General features: G+C 44.2%; 1 protein-coding gene across 1 annotated transcript; it reads left to right on the forward strand.

Annotated features, from left to right (window-relative positions):
- The first annotated feature begins 2,958 nt into the window (after positions 1 to 2,958).
- Positions 2,959 to 16,922, forward strand: MUC21 (mucin 21, cell surface associated). The gene is made up of 3 exons (XM_049868618.1): positions 2,959 to 2,968; positions 14,920 to 16,421; positions 16,734 to 16,922. Exons 1-3 carry the CDS (start codon positions 2,959 to 2,961, stop codon positions 16,920 to 16,922), a joined length of 1,701 nt encoding a protein of 566 aa, XP_049724575.1.
- Positions 16,923 to 17,680: the final 758 nt, after the last annotated feature.

Below are 17,680 nucleotides of genomic sequence, written 5' to 3' on the forward strand. Positions count from 1 at the left end.
CCACCATGGTCTTTACCTCGTCCTCTGCAACCACCAAAAACTCTGAGACCACCCCAGGCGCTAAGACCAACAGATCCTCCATTACAGCCTCTGAGACCACCGAGACGTCTTCCACACCCTATGAGACCATTGAAGGCTCTGAAATCACTACAGTCTCTCCCATAGATTCTGAGACCATCAGATCCTCTATGACAGCACCTGTGTCCATCCTGGCTTCTACCACAGACTCGGAAGACCCTATAGGCTCTGAAACTACCATAGCCACTGAGGTGACTTTGCTCTCCCCTACAGCATTGGTGCCCAACAATGTCTTCACTTCATCCTCTGCAACCACCCAAATCTCTGAGACCACCCCAGGCTCTGAGACCAAAAGATCCTCCATTATAGCCTCTGAGACCACCGAGACCTCTTCCACACCCTATGAGACCATTGAAGTCTCTGAAATCACTACAGTCTCCCCCACAGATACTGAGATCATCAGGTTCTTTACAACAGCATCTGTGTCCACCCTGGCTTCCACCACAGCCTCAGAAAACACTATAGGCTCTGAAACCACCACAGACTCTGAGATCACCTTAGCTTCTACCACAGCCTCTGAGACCACTGAAGAATCAGTGTCCATAGTTGGGTCCACCACAGCCTCTGAGTCCTCCACCACAGCATCCATGCCCATGGTAATCTGTACCCCAGGCTCTGACTCCAGAATGGCCTCCACCATAGTCTCTGAGACTACCACATCCTCCACAATAAGGTCTGTGCTCACCACAGCCTCCACCACAGGATCTAAGAACACAATAGACTCTGAGAGCTCCATAGCCTCCACCGAAGTCTCTGAGATAACCATGTCTGCCACCACAGCCTTTGAAACCATTAAAGTGTCCAGTGAAACTTCTGAGACAACTTCAGAGTCTGTGTCCCCCATAGCCACTGCAATGCCTGCTGAGACCACCACAGCTTCCACCATAGGATCTGAAATCAGCATGGCCTCCAGTACATCCTCTGAGATCACGTCAGAACCTGCTAATACTAAGGTTTCCACCACAGGCTTTAAGACCATCATGCCATTCACAACAGCATCTTTCACCACTACAGCCTCCCCACAGACTCTGAGACTATCAAGTCCTCTGTACTTTCCACAGCCTCCACATCAGCCTCTGATCTCACTACAGATTTGTCCACTTTTTCTTTGCCCATTCCAAACAGTACCACAGATTCTGAGATCCTGTCTCATCCACAGTCTCTAAGAATATCACAGTATCCACTTCAGCATCTGTGCCCTCCATGTTCTCCTCTACAGCTTCTGAGGGTACAATGATGCTTCCACCTCACTTTCTCTACCCACCACAGTCTCTAGTGACACCACAGACTTCACTTGGGCCTCATCACCCATCTTGGCCTCTACCATAGCCTCTGGGGCTGTTGCAGTCTCCACCAGTGTCTCTGAACTCTTCACCACCTCTGACACCACCTTTTGTGTCCACTGAGACGACTGACATTTCTACCCAATCTATCATCAATCCAGTTGTATCAGGTACAAAGTAGTGCATACACAGTGACAACCACCACATTTTCTTTCATTTCTGTTATTTCTCCTCTAGACTTTTTTTTAGACTCTAGTCAGGCCACCACACCAATTAAACATAATTCTATTCCCCCTTCTTGAATCCTATCTATTTCTACTCTGACCTCTTATTCCTTTGTTTAGTGTCTGCCACTTCCGTTTCAGACAGAAATACCTCTTTGCAAATATTACCCTTGACCACAAGTTAATACATTCTATCATATCTGCTTACAGCAAAACCACCTCAGATCTGTTGACAACCATCACAATTTTGTCATATGTTCTCACTACTGTGCCAAATACAGTTAGCCCTATTCAACTCACCACCTGTAACACCACCATGGTGTAGTATTCAGTATATTGATTCCTAGTCCAGGGGTTAGCAAACTACACCTTGTGGGCCAAGTCTGGCCTGTTATCTGTTTTTCGAAGTAAAGTTTTATTGGAACACAGCCATATCCATTCGTTTAATATTGTCTATTTTTTTTTTATAGCTGTTTTCCAGCTACTCTGCATAATTGTGATAGAGATTGTATGGCTGAAAAAGCCCTTTACAGAAAAAATCTGTCTCAACACTTGCTCTAGTCCAAGACCAAAAACAATTTTTTTTTTTTTCAGACTCTGGCACTTGCTTTCAATACCTCTTCACTTGCCATCACTACTTGTGGTGGATCTGATCCTACCTCCTTTCTGATCACACTTCTAGTCTAGTGACTGGCACTATTCTTGTATCAGATTTTTACCACTTCAGATCTAAGCACAACCGTTGGTACCAAAGTCACCACCACAACTGCTGTATTAGAGTCTATCATCTTGACTCTGAGTCTACCCATTCCTATCCCTGTGACCAGCCCCCGCCTTTTGGTTCAGGTTCTTTCACACCTGTTCCAAGCATACTTACCACAATTGTGTTAGATATTACCACCTCTACTCCCAGCCATGGAGCCCTGGTGGCACAGTGGTTAAATGTTAGGCTGCTAGCCAAAAGGTGGGCAGTTCAAATCTACCAGCTGCTCCTTGGAAGCCTTATGGCGCAGCTCTACTCTGTCCTATAGGGTCGCTGTGAGTCAAAATCGACTCCACAGAAATGAGTTTGGTTTGGGTACTCCCAGCCACGGCTACTAATGAACCCATAAGTAAATTCAATTCCGTCATCTCTTCCTGCAGTTCCTCTTTGGCACTCCAGAGACTACAATCATAAGAATCAGGTCTTTCCATTTTTTATCCCAGCCCACCCATTTCTCTTTGAATGACCACTTCTAAAAATGATAGATTTTCCAATTCTGCGTCAGTCATGCTCCCATTTCCTCAGTCTTCAGCTTCCACCATTACCAGAACCACCAGTGGATATATTTTACCTTCTCTTTCCTAAGACACTCACCTCTGTTCTGGGGACTATGGTCACAGGTGAATCACCGAATTGCTTTCTACCATCTCTCCTGCCACCACAAAACCTCTCCTCAAACCACCACCACTATAAAAACAAAAGCAAAAACATGAGTTTAACTCCTGGTGACCCCATGTGTTACAGAGTAGAAACTCACCATAGTGTTTTCTTGGCTGTAATCATTACAGAAGCAGCTCTGGGTGGGTTTGAGTCGTCAACCTTCCAGTTAGTAGTTGACTGCAAAGTCTAACCTTTGTCTGAAGAGTGGGCTTCGGGAATGGTTTTAGTTCTGGGTTAACAGAGCACCCAGGGGCCATGACTTCAGGGATTTCTCCAGTCTCAGTCAGACCATTAATCTGGTCTTTCTATGTGAATTTGAGTTCATTCTACACTTTTCTCCTGCTCTGTCAGGGACTCTCTGTTGTGTTCCCTATCAGGGTGGTCATTGGTGCTAGGTGGCACCAGCTACTTCTGGTCTCAGGCTATCGGAGTCTCTGGATTATGTGGCCCTTTTGTCTCTTGGGCTAATATTTTCCTTGTGTCTTTGGTGTCTTTCATTCTTCTTTTCTCCAAATGGGTTGGGACCTATTGATGTTATCTTAGACGGCCACTCGAAAGCTTTTAAGACCCAGATGCCACTCACCAAAGTGGGATGCAAAACATTTTCTTAATAAATTTTGTTATGCCCATTGACCTGGATGTCCCCTGAAACCATGGTCTCCAGACCTCAGCCCCAGCTCCTCTATCCCTCAAACTGTTTGGTTGTGTTCAGGAAGCTTCTTAGCTTTTGCTTTGGTCCAGTTGTGCTGACTTCCCCTGTATTGTGTGTTGTTCTTCCCTTCACTTAAGGGGATTCTTGTCTACTATCTAGTTAGTGAATTCCCCCTCCTTCCATCCCAACCCTCATAACCATCAAAGAATGTTTCCTTCCATGTGTAAACCTTTTCTTGAGTAGAAGATAGATTATTAATGGGAGTGGAATACATGGGAATCGTGCTGTTAGGATATACAGATTGAGAGAGAGAAAAAAGTTGGGCTGCTAGGGAAAAAAGAGTCACATACACCCTAGCCCAATCAATCTAACACTAGCAGGGACAAACCTGTAGCCTTACGAAGTCAGGTTTGTGGGCTTGCTGCAGCAAGGAAGCCTGCACACCAAAAGAAATAGGAGCATCTCCCCAAACAACAGAAAAAATAGAGTTATAGTATTTGAGGAAGTGTGGATTTTTGGTGAAAATCAAATGAAGCAGAGTTTTGATAGACTCAAGCAAAGTGGGATTGTGTGTAAAGGAGTTAACATCACCTCTCAGGGTTTCTCCAGTCTCTGTCAGACCAGTAAGTCTGGTCTTTTTTTGTGAGTTAGAATTTTATTCCACATTTTTCTCCAGCTCTGTCTGGAACCCTCTGTTGTGACCCCTGTTCATTCCACAAATTTTGAAGACCACTTATAAGAATCAATTACGTAATTTACAATCACTTTACTTGAGTTTCTTAGTTCAGATTCTCTTAACCCTCCCTATGCAGAGAACAGAGACTCACCAGCCATGTGCAATCCACTAAATATTTAAGATAAAAATACAATAATAGTACTCAGCATTTTATTGATCGTTTACTAGGTTTGAGGCCCGGAGCCAAGAATACTTAGAATGCATTGTCTCTCTTTTAATCTGCAACCACTCTTGGGACATGTACTCTTATTACCCCATTTTACCTATGAGGAAGCTGGAGTCAGAGACTTAAATACCTAGCTGAAGATCCCAGGTGAGGCTGTGGCAGACCCGGGGCTCTAATCCAAGTCAGCCTGACATGAGAACCTGTGCTCTTAACCACAGTGTTTTGTTCTGATAGCTCGCCAGTCTTTTTTTTTTTTTCCTGATTGCACTTAAGATGAAGGTTTATAGGACAAACTAGTTTCTCGTTAAACGGTTAGTACACATATTGTTTTCATGACATTGGTTAACAACCCCATGACATATCAACACTCTCCCTGCTCAATCTTGGGTTCTCTATTGCCAGCTTTCCTGTCCACTCCTGTCTTCCAGACCTTGCCCCCGGGCTGGTGTGCCTCTTTAGTCTCGTTTTGTTTTATGGGCCTGTCCAATCTTTGGCTGAGTGGGGAACCTCAGAAGTGACTTCATTACTGAGCTGAAAGGGTGTCTGGGGGGCCATCCTCTCAGGGTTTCTCCAGTCTCTGTCAGGCCAGCAAGTCTGGTCTTTCTTTTTGAGTTAGAATTTTGTTCTACATTTTTCTCCAGCTCTGTCAGGGACCCTCTATGTGATCCTTGTCAGTAGCTCCCCAATCTTTAGCTCTTTATGGGCTCTTGCTTATCTTTTTTAAAAAATCGAAGTATAACTTACAAGAAGTATACAAATCTTAAGTGTACTGCTTAATTTTCAGATACGGACACACACATAATCACTACCCAGTTCAAAATATAGAACATTTCTAACCTCCCTGCCCGTAGTTTCCTTTATGTTCCCTCCTAGTCTACACCTGTCCCATCAAAGGTGATTACTGTTCTGACTTCTATTTTATGGATTTTCATTTGTTTGTAGCTGTTCTACAGGCATGCAACTTTCTTGGTTGATTAACACAATGAAAACCAAAAAAGCCCAAATCAGTTGCCATTCAATTGAGTCCTGCTCATGACAATCCCATGCATGCAGAGCAGAAATGTGCTCCATAGGGTTTTTAAGGCTGTGACCTTTTGGAAGCAGATTGCCATGCCTTTCTCCCTTGGTACTTCTTTAGGCTAATAATTGAGCACTTAATTGTGCCACCCAGGGACTCCAACACAATGAAAGACTCCCTATATCCTGGGAGACTACATCCCTAGGTGCAGGATGTGAATTTCCCTTTTTTTGAAAGCCTAACAGTATATATAGCCTTACCAAGGTACAGAGCAATGACCACAGCATCCATATAGAGAATATGCAAGTATAATAATAGGGAAGCCTGTTTTCTCAGAGAAATAAATAAATGAGAGGAAGAAAAGGAAGAATCAGCACAAATATCATGCATAAAATATAGAAATGAACCAGAAGAGACAAAACAGCACTGAAAAGTGAAAATTTGTGATTTTTGACAATTCAAGAAGGTTTAATGATACAGAAGGAAAGGATTTAACCCTAATAATTTTTTTTTCTCTTTTAGAAAAAAAAAATAGAGGAACTTCTATTTCCTCCTGAGAAACAGAGGCACCTATAGGCCCAATAAAGACGGTGTTGACCACCATCTGAACCTGGACTCAGGCCTGGGCCCTGGAATGTCCCACAGCCTGGGAAATAAACCAGATCATGGAAGGAGACTTGGGATTGAACATAGAAGAACATGTGACTTTGAACAAGAAGTGGAGTGTGGTGTAGGCCATGAACTGAGCCACAGCCATGGAAATGGGTATGGAACGAATCATGGTAAGAGTCACAGACATGAAGGTGGCCATAACGATAGCTATGAAATGGATTACAGAGGAGGCCATGAAGATAGCCAGGAAGGAAAGCAGGACTATGACCAGAGACTGGATAACGAAGGACACTATGGAAAAGAAAATCTTGGAGGAAAGGGGGATCATGGAGGGGAAGAAGGCAGTGATGATAAAGTGGGTTAGGATGGGATTCCAAAAGGGCTCCAGGGTATTGGCCAAAGAGATAGTCATGATCTAGACTTTAAAAAAAGAACCCGAGAAAAGATCATGGAGAGTTTGGCCAAGAGAACATCCAGAAATAACAGAGAGGGGTTCAGGAGCAGACCGGCAGCCTTATCAGGTTTGACATGACCCCAGGTAAAAATATTCCTGGAGCCTAACCACAATTCAGACCTTCTTACAGAGGTCACTGCAACGAACCTCAGAACAGCTTTTCTTTGATCCACCAACGTACAAGTCATGTCCTGTGCCTTTCAGCCTTCAGATTTCTACTGTTTTCCTCAGAATGCAATAGGACCGGTAAGAGGAAGAATGATATTACAGCTTTAAAAAAAAAAAAAAATCTCATAATACAGTTAGTGGCCACACTGCGTGCTTGTTTGCTTATCTGTCTGGGCATCTTTTTCCCCCGCTTTTCTCTTTGCTTTCGAGTGGCAAACATTGTACTAAATGACTTTAAATACACTATCCTTTAATGATCAAAACAATCCTTTGAGAACTTCCACTTCTGGCAATATAGTGGACTGGATACATTAGCTGTTTCTCTCAATGAAAACAAAAATTGCTGGATAAAATATTGAAAAATATCTTTATAGCTGTATCATCTAATTGGAAAGATAGTAATATTTAGATCAACAACTGTGATCAGCCTTTGTGTTGAAGGTATTTGCCAAACCTGGTAAATTTCAGCCTGTCTTCTCACAGCTTCTTAGTGCTTAGGGTCGTTGTTGCTCATTGCAGTCGAGTTGCTTCTTACTCATGGTGACCCCATGTGTGCACAGTAGAACTGTTTTTCTAGTTTTCAAGGCTGTGACCTTTCAGAAGCAGATAGCCTGGCCTGTCTTCTGAGGTGCCACTGTGCGGGTTCAAACCACTAATCTTTCAGCTGGTAGCTGAGCACTTAACTGTTGGGCCACCCAGGGACTCGTGCTTAGGGTAGAGGAGGAGAAGTGCAGGGCCTGCTCAATGGGTGGAATCTGATGGTAGAACCTAAATAAAACTGAGACATAAAAGAGATGCACCTTTAGTATATGGTTAAACTTTAATAAAACTGCCTTGCCCATCATGCACATTGGGCATTGTGAGACAGATGCCTGTCTCAAACTTGACGCTTCTCCCATAGGAACTATTTAAAGGGACTATGATAAAATAAAAAATAAATAAATAAAAACTTAAAGAACTGACTAAAGACCCCAATCCAGAGGTTTAAGAAGCTCAGTGAATCCTAAGCAAGCACAACAAATGAAATTTATACCGAGATATGTCATGGCAACACTACAGAACTCAAGAAAGCACAGTGATCTTAAAAAAGAAAAAGCAGACACAGAAAATATAGATCACCTTCAAAGCAGTAAAAATTGTAAAATGGTATCTGACTTCTCAGTTGCAACACTGGGAGTCAGAAGATAGTAAAATGATAATTTCAATGTACTAAGAGAAAATATCTTCAACCTAAAATTGTAGACCTAGTAAAAATATCTTGCAAGAATGAGAGAAATAAACACATTTCAAAACGAACAGAACCCAAGAGACTTTCCCACCAAGTGATCTTCGTTAAAGCAAATTCTAAAGAATATACTTCAGGCAGAAGACAGGTGGTCTCAGGAGGAGGGTTTGGGATGCAAGAGGAACAGAGAGAAAAACAAGTACATATATGTAGGCAAATACAAACAAACATTGACTGTATAGAACACAATGATGTCTCATGAAGTTGGCAATGTCTAGCAATAAAGATGTGGAAACCTCAAGCCTCAACAATTCTATGCCTGGTTCTATGCTGTGGAGAACCTCTTGCCCATGTTCACTGGGAGACATGTGTAAGGATATTCACAAATAGTGTTTATGAAACAAAAAATCATAAACAACCCAAATGCTCATCAATAGTAGAACGGTTAGATAAGTTATAATATAGCCATATTTTTGGATGCTTTTCAGCAGTAAAAATGAATATGGGTGAATTCAGGAACATAAATAATTTTAGCAAAAATAACAAGTCTCAAAAAATATATTCAGTATGATTTTATTTATTTCTAGATAAAAAGCAGGTGAAACAAAGCTGAGATACAAGTTAAACTTATTAAAAAAATTTTTTTTTTAATTTTTTCATTGTTGTTGAGAATATACACAGCAAACATACACCAATTCAACTGTTTCTACCTGTACAATTTGGTGACATTGGTTACATTTTCAAGTTGTGCAACCCTTCTCACCCTCCTTTTCTGACTTGTTCCTCCTCCATTAACATAAACTCACTGCCCCCTCAGGTTCCTATCTAATCTTTCAAGCTATTGTTGTCACTTTGATCTTATATAGATATTTATTAAAAGAGCATAATGGTCAAGGCAGGCATTTTTTACTAGTTAAGCTAGGCTATTATTTGGTTTTGAGATGATTCCAGGGTATTTTTTTGGATTAAGTTTTAAAGATTATCTAAGGGCAATTACTTTCAAGGGCAATATTTTCAGGGGTTCATCCAGCCTCCATGGCTCCAGAAAGTCTGAGATCCATGAAAATTTGAAGTTCTGTTCTGCATTTTTCCCCTTTTAATCAAGATTCTTCTCTAGAATCTTTGACCAAAATGTTCAGTAATGGTCACTGGGCACCATTCAGTTTTTCTGGTCTCGTGACAAAGGAGGCAGTTGTTCATGGAGACAATTAGCCATAGCCACACATTCCATTCCTTCCTCCTATTCCTAACTTTCCTTCTATCTCTGTTGCTCTAGGCTAAAAGAGACCAATTGTCATGGCTTGGATGGCCTATTGCAAGCTTTTAAAATCCCAGACACTATGTAATGAACCAGGAGGCAGAACTGAAGCACTAAACACTTTGTTAGATCAATTATCTGGAATGTCCTATGAAACCATGACCGTAAACCTCCAAACCAAGGAGCCAAATCCATGAGGTTTTTGGTTGTACATAAGCAGCCTCTGCAGCTACTCTTTTTTGTTGTTGTTGTAAATATATCTATCACACAACTTTTACCAGTTCACCTTTTTACAGGTGTACAACCTATTGGCATCAATTACAATAATCGGTTGTGCATCCTTACCCTTAATCAATGGGATTTTTCCACCACTGTTAACCTCCCCCTTTCCTCCTCACTCCCACCCCTGGTGATCTCTAATAAACTTTGGTCTCTATACATTTGTCTTTTCTTGCCTTTTTATATGAGTGAGATTATACAATATTTGTCCTTTTGTGATCGGATTGTTTTACTCAGCATAACGTCTTCAAGCCCCGTTCATACTGTAGCAGGTATCAAAACTTCGTTTCTTCTACTGGCTGAATAGTAGGTATGTACCACATTTGAGTTGTCCATTCATCTGTAAACTAAGTTTTTTAAAGCAAGAGAATGAGAAATGCAAAATTCAGAATAGTGGTTATATCTGGTGGAGAAGGAAGGAGATGGGACGGTTTGGAGCACATAGGAGATGATAAAGGTGGTGGTAATGTTTTCTTTCTTAAATAGATGGGGAATACACAGGCATTCATTGTGTTGTTATAATTCTTAATACCAGATATATGATTATATCATAAACATTTTTGCTTCCAGGTACTTAATAAAAATTATACTTAAAATACTTATTCCAGCCAAATACTGTTTCTCTCTATTATATAAATGAGGAAACTGAGACTTAGAGAAGTGTTGTGTGAGGACCAGACAACTAGTAAATGGTAGAATCTGGATTAGTATCCAGGACCTCTGCCTCCAAATGATTCTAGAGGGGAAAGAAAGGGTTTCTTTCCAGGAGTGCTGTTGGACTTTCAGCCACATGTCACGATTGCTGGGAGTCCAAAACCCAACCTGTCACTGACCATAGCCTCCCACCTCAGCATCAGGAACTTCCCATCACAGCCACTAGGCAGATACACTTCTAAGCCACTTAGATACACTTCCTCGGTGCATCCAGTTAATTGCTGCCTCTCAGACTCGCTTGTTCCAAGTTTCTTCATGTCCTCAGGCACCTCTTGCCTACAGGTCTTACGTATTATGAATGCTCGTTCACTCAAAGTAACCTACCTGGGCTGTCACCTCTTCCATGAAGCTTGTCGTTATTGATAGAGAAATGGAGACAGCTCACCTTGGTCATTCAAGAGTGTACACTGAAATTCCCATCAATTCCATCCTCATCTTCCCAACTACAAGCTGCCCTCATCATGAACTCCCGAAAGCTCTCTATTCATTTGGGTCTGTTCATTGCTGTGTTGTTAAATGCCATTGAGTCGATTCCAACTCATAGCAACCCTACAGGGCAGAGCTGAACTGCCCCATAGGGTTTCCAAGGATTGGCTGGTGGACTTGAACAGCCAACCTTTTGGTTAGTAGCTGAACTCTTAACCACTGCGCCACCAGGGCTCTGTTCAGTCATGCTCATTTAGCTGATCATGTGTCCTTTCTGCTGACCACATCCAAATGTCTAGACCAGACTTGGATCCCCTAGGGGACTGTAGAAATGGCGTAGGCGTTGTGTCTGACCTCCTCTGACTTCACAAGGCGGAAGGAGAATCAAGATCAACAGCGCAAGGCTGATTTCTATGAGGTGGAGGTCAGACATGCCTCCTTTCTCCACCATCTTTACCAATTCTAACACCAACCATCCCTCCCACAGCACTATCTACTTCACTGCTGGGTTCGATAATTGATTGCAATGGCCACACAGAACTCATAGACAATACTCACAATTATGGGGGTTTATTAGGGAAGTAACAGGTTACAATTCGGGTTCAGGAATGCTCAGGATACAGTTCTTCCATCAGGACAGCCTCTTCCCAGATGCGCTTGCAGGCAGGCCTCTCCCTGGCCCTTGGCTCGGGTGAGTATTACAAAGCTCTTTGCGGATAAGTACCCAAAGGCACCCTACTCTGCCAGCAAGCCTCCTGCCTAAAGGCACTCAACTTTCTCCCGTGTTGGGCCAGGGAGCCCACTGTGCTGTCTCCTGCCAGTGTCTCCTGCTGCTGTTTCTCTGCCACTGCTTCTTGGGGTCTTGTGTTACAATTCTCTGTCTCTGTCTCTCTCCCTCAGTGTTCTGGTTCCTGGAGCTTCTCAGAGTGGGAATCCTGGATCCAAAAGACACAATCTGCTCTTGGCTGTTCTTCAATTGGTAGTAGTGGAATCCGCTCTTTCTCACCTCTGGGATGACTCATTTCAAGCCCAGCAGAAGGGCAAAACTGACCAATCCCATTGATGGGCCACAATTACCCTATTTGCACAGTCCCACTTAATCACTTGGGTGGGAGTTACAAGACCACAGGGAGAAAAGTAACACGAAAGCGATTCATCGTACTTCAGGGACCCATACTATATATATCCCTTCCTCCACGAGACTCGAAGTCTCTCAGGGTGGTGCCTGTGCCTCTTCCTGTGGTACACACTACTGAGAGTTTCTTCATGAAGACCTATCAGAAGGGACATCTGAATGATCCCAGGGTGGAGAAGCTCCTTTGGATCCCTCTGAAAACAAAAAATAGGAGATCTTCTATGGTTGCGGAGCAGAAGGAGGCCCTATACAACCTTTTCACTTGCTATGGTTCTGAAAAAGTTCCAAGTGGCTTGTTTCCTTGTATTCGACACTGTCCTCACACCCTCAGCCCCCACACCCCAGAGATCCCAAAGACAGCTTCATTATTCCCTGGATCTCTCTCCTCCTGTTCATTTAACATGTGTTTAAATGCCTACTGCATACCCAGCAATGGTCCATCTGTCTTCTGCCCATAACTCAGGATCCCAGTTTCCTAGTAACTGGTCTCTTTTGAGTCTCTCCTATTTCTGTTTGCTTCAGAGATGAGGGGTCCTGACCCCCCAGTTCAGTTCAATAGGGCTTCTTCCACGCTAAACCAAGCACACGGAACTTCCTCACCAGAAAATAGTCTTGAGCTAGAATAGGTTTCTGGTCCCATCTCTGCCTCAGAGGGTGGGTCCCCTATACTCTGACAACCTGGATCTCCTTATCCCTTCCTACTTCCTGCTTTAGCCCAGCCCAGTGCCCTGCCTACCATGGTCATGTCATTCTCCTTTCTCATCTTCCTCTTGACCCCTAGTCTATTCCTTCCCAGGCTCAGTATTGTTTTGTCACCTGCTCATAGCTGGCAGAAGCAATGAGTCAAATGCCCAACCCCTCCCCAGCCTGTATGAAGCTATAAAGATCCCTGCACCTCTTCCACAATACAGAAATAGGTACTGAGCACACACCCCTCACCTCAAGCTCAAGGTTCTTCCCAAGAACCCATACTTAGGAGACCCAAGATCCTGGAAACTCCAGCCTTTGTCTCTTCACCCTGAGCTCTCCTTTTTTCAAGAATTCCCCTTTCTTTGCCCTCTAGGTCTTGGCTACATCCGGGATCCAGGAATCTTGTTCTCCACAAAGAGGCAGATCAAGATGAAGAAAGGAAGCATTCCCCCTATATATTGGTTATTATTACATCTCCTACTTTCAAAATCTGGTGAGTGATTTTATTTACAATCTGAGAACATTTGAGGACTTCTGGGAGATGGAAACCACTACTAGGATTTAGCTCTGGTTCTCCTCCATAGAATGAGGATTGTCATTTTACTCTAATCACTTCAGTCTAACAATGTATCTCTCATTCAGGAGGCAATCAGGGCGTAATGGTTAAAACTATGGGCTCTGGCCCTGAATTGTCTAGGTCTGAATCATGACTCCATTTCCTAGTTGTGTACTTTGGATGAGTTGCTTAATCTCTCTGTGCCTCAGTTTCTGCATCTGTAAAATGGTAATATTCTGTGTGATATGATTGAGGATTTAAACATTAAGAATAAAAAGAGTTGGTTGTTTTTAAAATGTCACTGCTGTATTCTACAAACCCAATGTCTCTCCCTAGCCCTGATTCCACATTAGCCAAGTCAGACTCAGACTGAGGACAACAGAATTTAAGAGTCAAAATTGATTCCTACCCTGATTCTAAACCTCTGACGCTCTATTAAACACTTCATGGGCCATTTCTTATTTATTGCACAGCACGAAAGCAATGACTGCTTAAAAAATTCATCACTTTGAACCAAAATTAGCCCTCCTACAATTTTGGCCCGTTTACTCTGGTCTACAACACTTTGCACATCAAATCCACTACCTCTCCCACATGCCACCTGTACTCTTAATCATCTCAGTTTCTTATTTAGTTTTATTCATGAATCTCTCCTTAACCCCAATTGTACTACACTGCAGATTTTTGAAGAACTTCCCCAAATAGAGCTAAACTCTAATCCTAGGTAGTTCACATAAGGCAGGAAAAAAAAAAAAATACACATGCAGAAGGTGAGGTGATAAGCACCCATGCCCCAGTTAGCAGTAAAATGAGCCACAAATGAAATGAGAAAATGCAGGCTCTGGAGAGGCTGAGTGTGTTGGTCCTTCAGGTAGTGAGGAACAGAAAATAAGCACATCCCTAACTCCAGCTGAGCCTCCAAGAAGGTTGAGAATTTTCCCTAAGTCTACAGACTTTGGTTTTCAGTCCTTAATCCTCAGAGGTTTTATGCATTTAAGATACACATAACTTGTTCTTCTGCAGCCTTTGCCATAGTAATCAGGAGTCTCTGGAACTTTAGCGCACATAGAATCACCTGGTCACTTATTAAAGATACAGATACCTTGGCCCCACCTCAAAAACTAATTCATTTAGTCTGTAGTCGTGTACCTAGGAGTCTTTATTTTCAAAAAGCTCCCCAAGTGATTCTGAAGCAGATGTTTTCTGAATAATATTCTGAGAAACATTGTCCAAGAGGAAGGGGACAAATCTTCTTTTAAAATGTATTCATCAATGTGTACTAGCTCCGTCTGGGTCCTACTATTTCATTTTTTACACTTTTTATTTGTGTTGGATCTTGTTTCACAGAATATGGAATAAACTTATCTATGAATGAAACCAGATCATGTAACCCCAGCATTGGGAGGGTGACTTGTTATAGTAGTTAAAAGTGCAGATTCAACAGCATAGATGTTAGTTCCTGTTCCACTACTTACTAGTTGTATAAACTTGGACAAGCATCGTAATATTGCTAAGTCTCAATTTCATCATCTTAGTTTGTGATGATAGTAGTGTCTATGTCCTGTTGCTGTCAAGTCAATTCCGGCTCATAGCGACCCTGTAGGACAGAGTGGAACTGCTCCATAGAGTTTAAAAGGAGCACCTGGTGGATTTGAACTGCTGATCTTTTGGTTAGTAGCCATAGCACTTGAACCACCAGAGTTTCCTCACAGGGCTGTAGTGAGTTGTAAATAGATTTATCTACCTAGTGCAATTAAATAAGCATTGAACACAAAGTATATATGCTCAATGTATATTTGTCAATATTTATGATTATCATCAGGAATAACTTTGAGTGAGACTAGCACACCAGCCAACATAGTGTCCAGTACCACCTCCAGTGGGACCAGCATACCAGCTGACACAGCTTCCAGCTCAACCTCCAGTGGGACTAGCACATCAGCCAACACAGTGTCCAGTACCGCCTCCAGTGGGACCAGCATACCAGCTGACATAGCTTCCAGCTCAACCTCCAGTGGGACCGGCACACCAGCCGACACAGCGTCCAGCACCACCTCTGGTGGGACCAGCACACCAGCCAACACAGAGTCCGGCTCAACCTCCAGTGGGACCGGCACACCAGCCAACACAGAGTTCAGCTCAACCTCCAGTGCGACCGGCACACCAGCTGGCACAGAGTCCAGTACCACCTCCAGTGGGACCAGCACACCAGCCAACACAGAGTCCGGCTCAACCTCCAGTGGGACCGACACATCAGACAACACAGTGTCCAGTACCACCTCCAGTGGGACTAGCACATCAGCCAACACAGAGTCCGGCTCAACCTCCAGTGGGACCAGCACACCAGCCACCACAGAGTCCGGCTCAACCTCCAGTGGGACCGGCACACCAGCCGACACAGCGTCCAGCACCACCTCTGGTGGGACCAGCACACCAGCCAACACAGAGTCCGGCTCAACCTCCAGTGGGACCGGCACACCAGCCAACACAGAGTCCAGCTCAACCTCCAGTGGGACCGGCACACCAGCCGGCACAGAGTCCAGTACCACCTCCAGTGGGACCAGCACACCAGCCAACACAGAGTCCGGCTCAACCTCCAGTGGGACCGGCACACCAGCCAACACAGAGTCCAGCTCAACCTCCAGTGGGACCGGCACACCAGCCAACACAGAGTCCAGCTCAACCTCCGGTGGGACCGGCACACCAGCCGGCACAGAGTCCAGTACCACCTCCAGTGGGACCGGCACACCAGCCAACACAGAGTCCGGCTCAACCTCCAGTGGGACTGGCACATCAGACAACACGGTGTCCAGTACCACCTCCAGTGGGACTAGCACATCAGCCAACACAGAGTCCGGCTCAACCTCCAGTGGGACCGGCACACCAGCCAACACAGAGTCCGGCTCAACCTCCAGTGGGACTGGCACATCAGACAACACGGTGTCCAGTACCACCTCCAGTGGGACTAGCACATCAGCCAACACAGAGTCCGGCTCAACCTCCAGTGGGACCGGCACACCAGCTGGCACAGTGTCCAGCACCACCTCCGGTGGGACCAGCATACCAGCTGACACAGCTTCCGGCTCAACCTCCAGTGGGATTAGCACAACTGCCAACACTGGATTTAGTGGAACCCCCAATGGCTCTGGTACACCTTCTCCAACTGGAACCCACACAACTTCCAATAGTATTAACACAACTGCTGCTACTCCCACTAATGAGATGAAGCCTAGTGGGTCCCTGAAGCCATGGGAAATCTTTCTCATCACGCTGGCCTCAGTTGCAATGGCCGTGGGACTCTTCGGTGGGCTCTTCTTCTGTGTGGTGAGTGCCTAATGTGTAGGAAAGTTCTTGGAGGAAGGAGCAACAGGGACATAAGGAAATAGGATGTGAATAGTAGGTGAGGAAAGAGAGACCAGGAAAAGTTTACAAAAGAGAAATTGCAAGTTAGAAACAGAGGAACCCATCAATGTACAGAAGAAACTATTGACTTGTGAGGAAAGGAATAAAGGCTGGAAGAAGGAGCACTAAATGAGGGAGATGGTTTGGAAGGAGGGCAGATTCCAGATTGAGTCCATGGTGAAGGGTTGGGAGAAAGAAATACAACTTTAAAACTATGTTCACTTCTTTTTCTAGAGAAACTCCCTGTCATTGAGAAATGTCTTCAACACAGCTCTTTACCGCCCCCATGGCCCCAACCTTGGCCCCCCGCCTGGAGGGAATCATGGAGTCCACTACAGGCCTCGGTGGAACCGTAACTTGTTCTGGAGGAGACCAGTACATTCAGAAGCCATGGAGATGAGTGGGAGTTACAATCAGCCTTGAGCAGCCCCTGAAGCCAGAGGGACTCATTCTTTAAGGAGGAAGCCGAACTGGAGGACCAGACCTGAGTTTCCTTCCATTTAATCCCGGGAGCCCCTCCCAGGTTTGTCTGGGTCCCTGACAGCCATGGGAAAAACACTTCCTCCCTCTCTCTTGCTTTTACCAGACACTGGAAAGAGAAGAATATATTGGTCATTTAGCTAAGAAATAAACTCATCCAATACGTATGAGAGTGAGAACCTGTGTGTGCACATGAGTGGGTGTCTCTAGCTTTGAGTTGAATTTCCCAGTCACATGAGAGAACCCCATGCCAGAGTCCACTTTTTACTCAAAATCTCCACAGTAAAATCCAGAGACCTCATTCATGTCTGTCCTCATTTTCTAGTACTTCTTGCCCCAAGCAAGACCTCCATATTCCCGAGACTCATGCAGGATGGCAGAAGAACGGAATTGAGAGACATGAGAAGGGAGAGCAAGTGGCTGGATTCTCTGGGTTGTGGTAGTACATAGAGAGCCCAGACCATGATGAGTTAGAAAAGGTGCAATTATGGGTGCTGTGGGCTATGTTCATCAGACTCATAGTTTCCAGGGCATGCGCATCTGCTCCAGATCTGGGCTACTTAACAAAAGTGCTAGTTGACACGTCTATCTCAGAGTGCTTCCTGTTTTCCCAAGGAAAAGACTGTCTGACCTGCTAAGATCTAACCTTCAAGAGGTGCATGATAAATACCTGGGGTGAAGCCTGAGAATCTTGTAAATCC

The sequence above is a fragment of the Elephas maximus genome, chromosome 1 (assembly GCF_024166365.1).
Source record: "Elephas maximus indicus isolate mEleMax1 chromosome 1, mEleMax1 primary haplotype, whole genome shotgun sequence".
Lineage (NCBI taxonomy): Eukaryota > Metazoa > Chordata > Mammalia > Proboscidea > Elephantidae > Elephas > Elephas maximus.

What these genes read in the sequence shown, in the direction of transcription:
- MUC21 (XM_049868618.1), top strand. An exon ending in GTGGGCTCTTCTTCTGTGTG is followed by an intron (nt 16,422 to 16,733) that starts GTGAGTGCCTAA and finishes TTCTTTTTCTAG; the next exon opens with AGAAACTCCCTGTCATTGAG.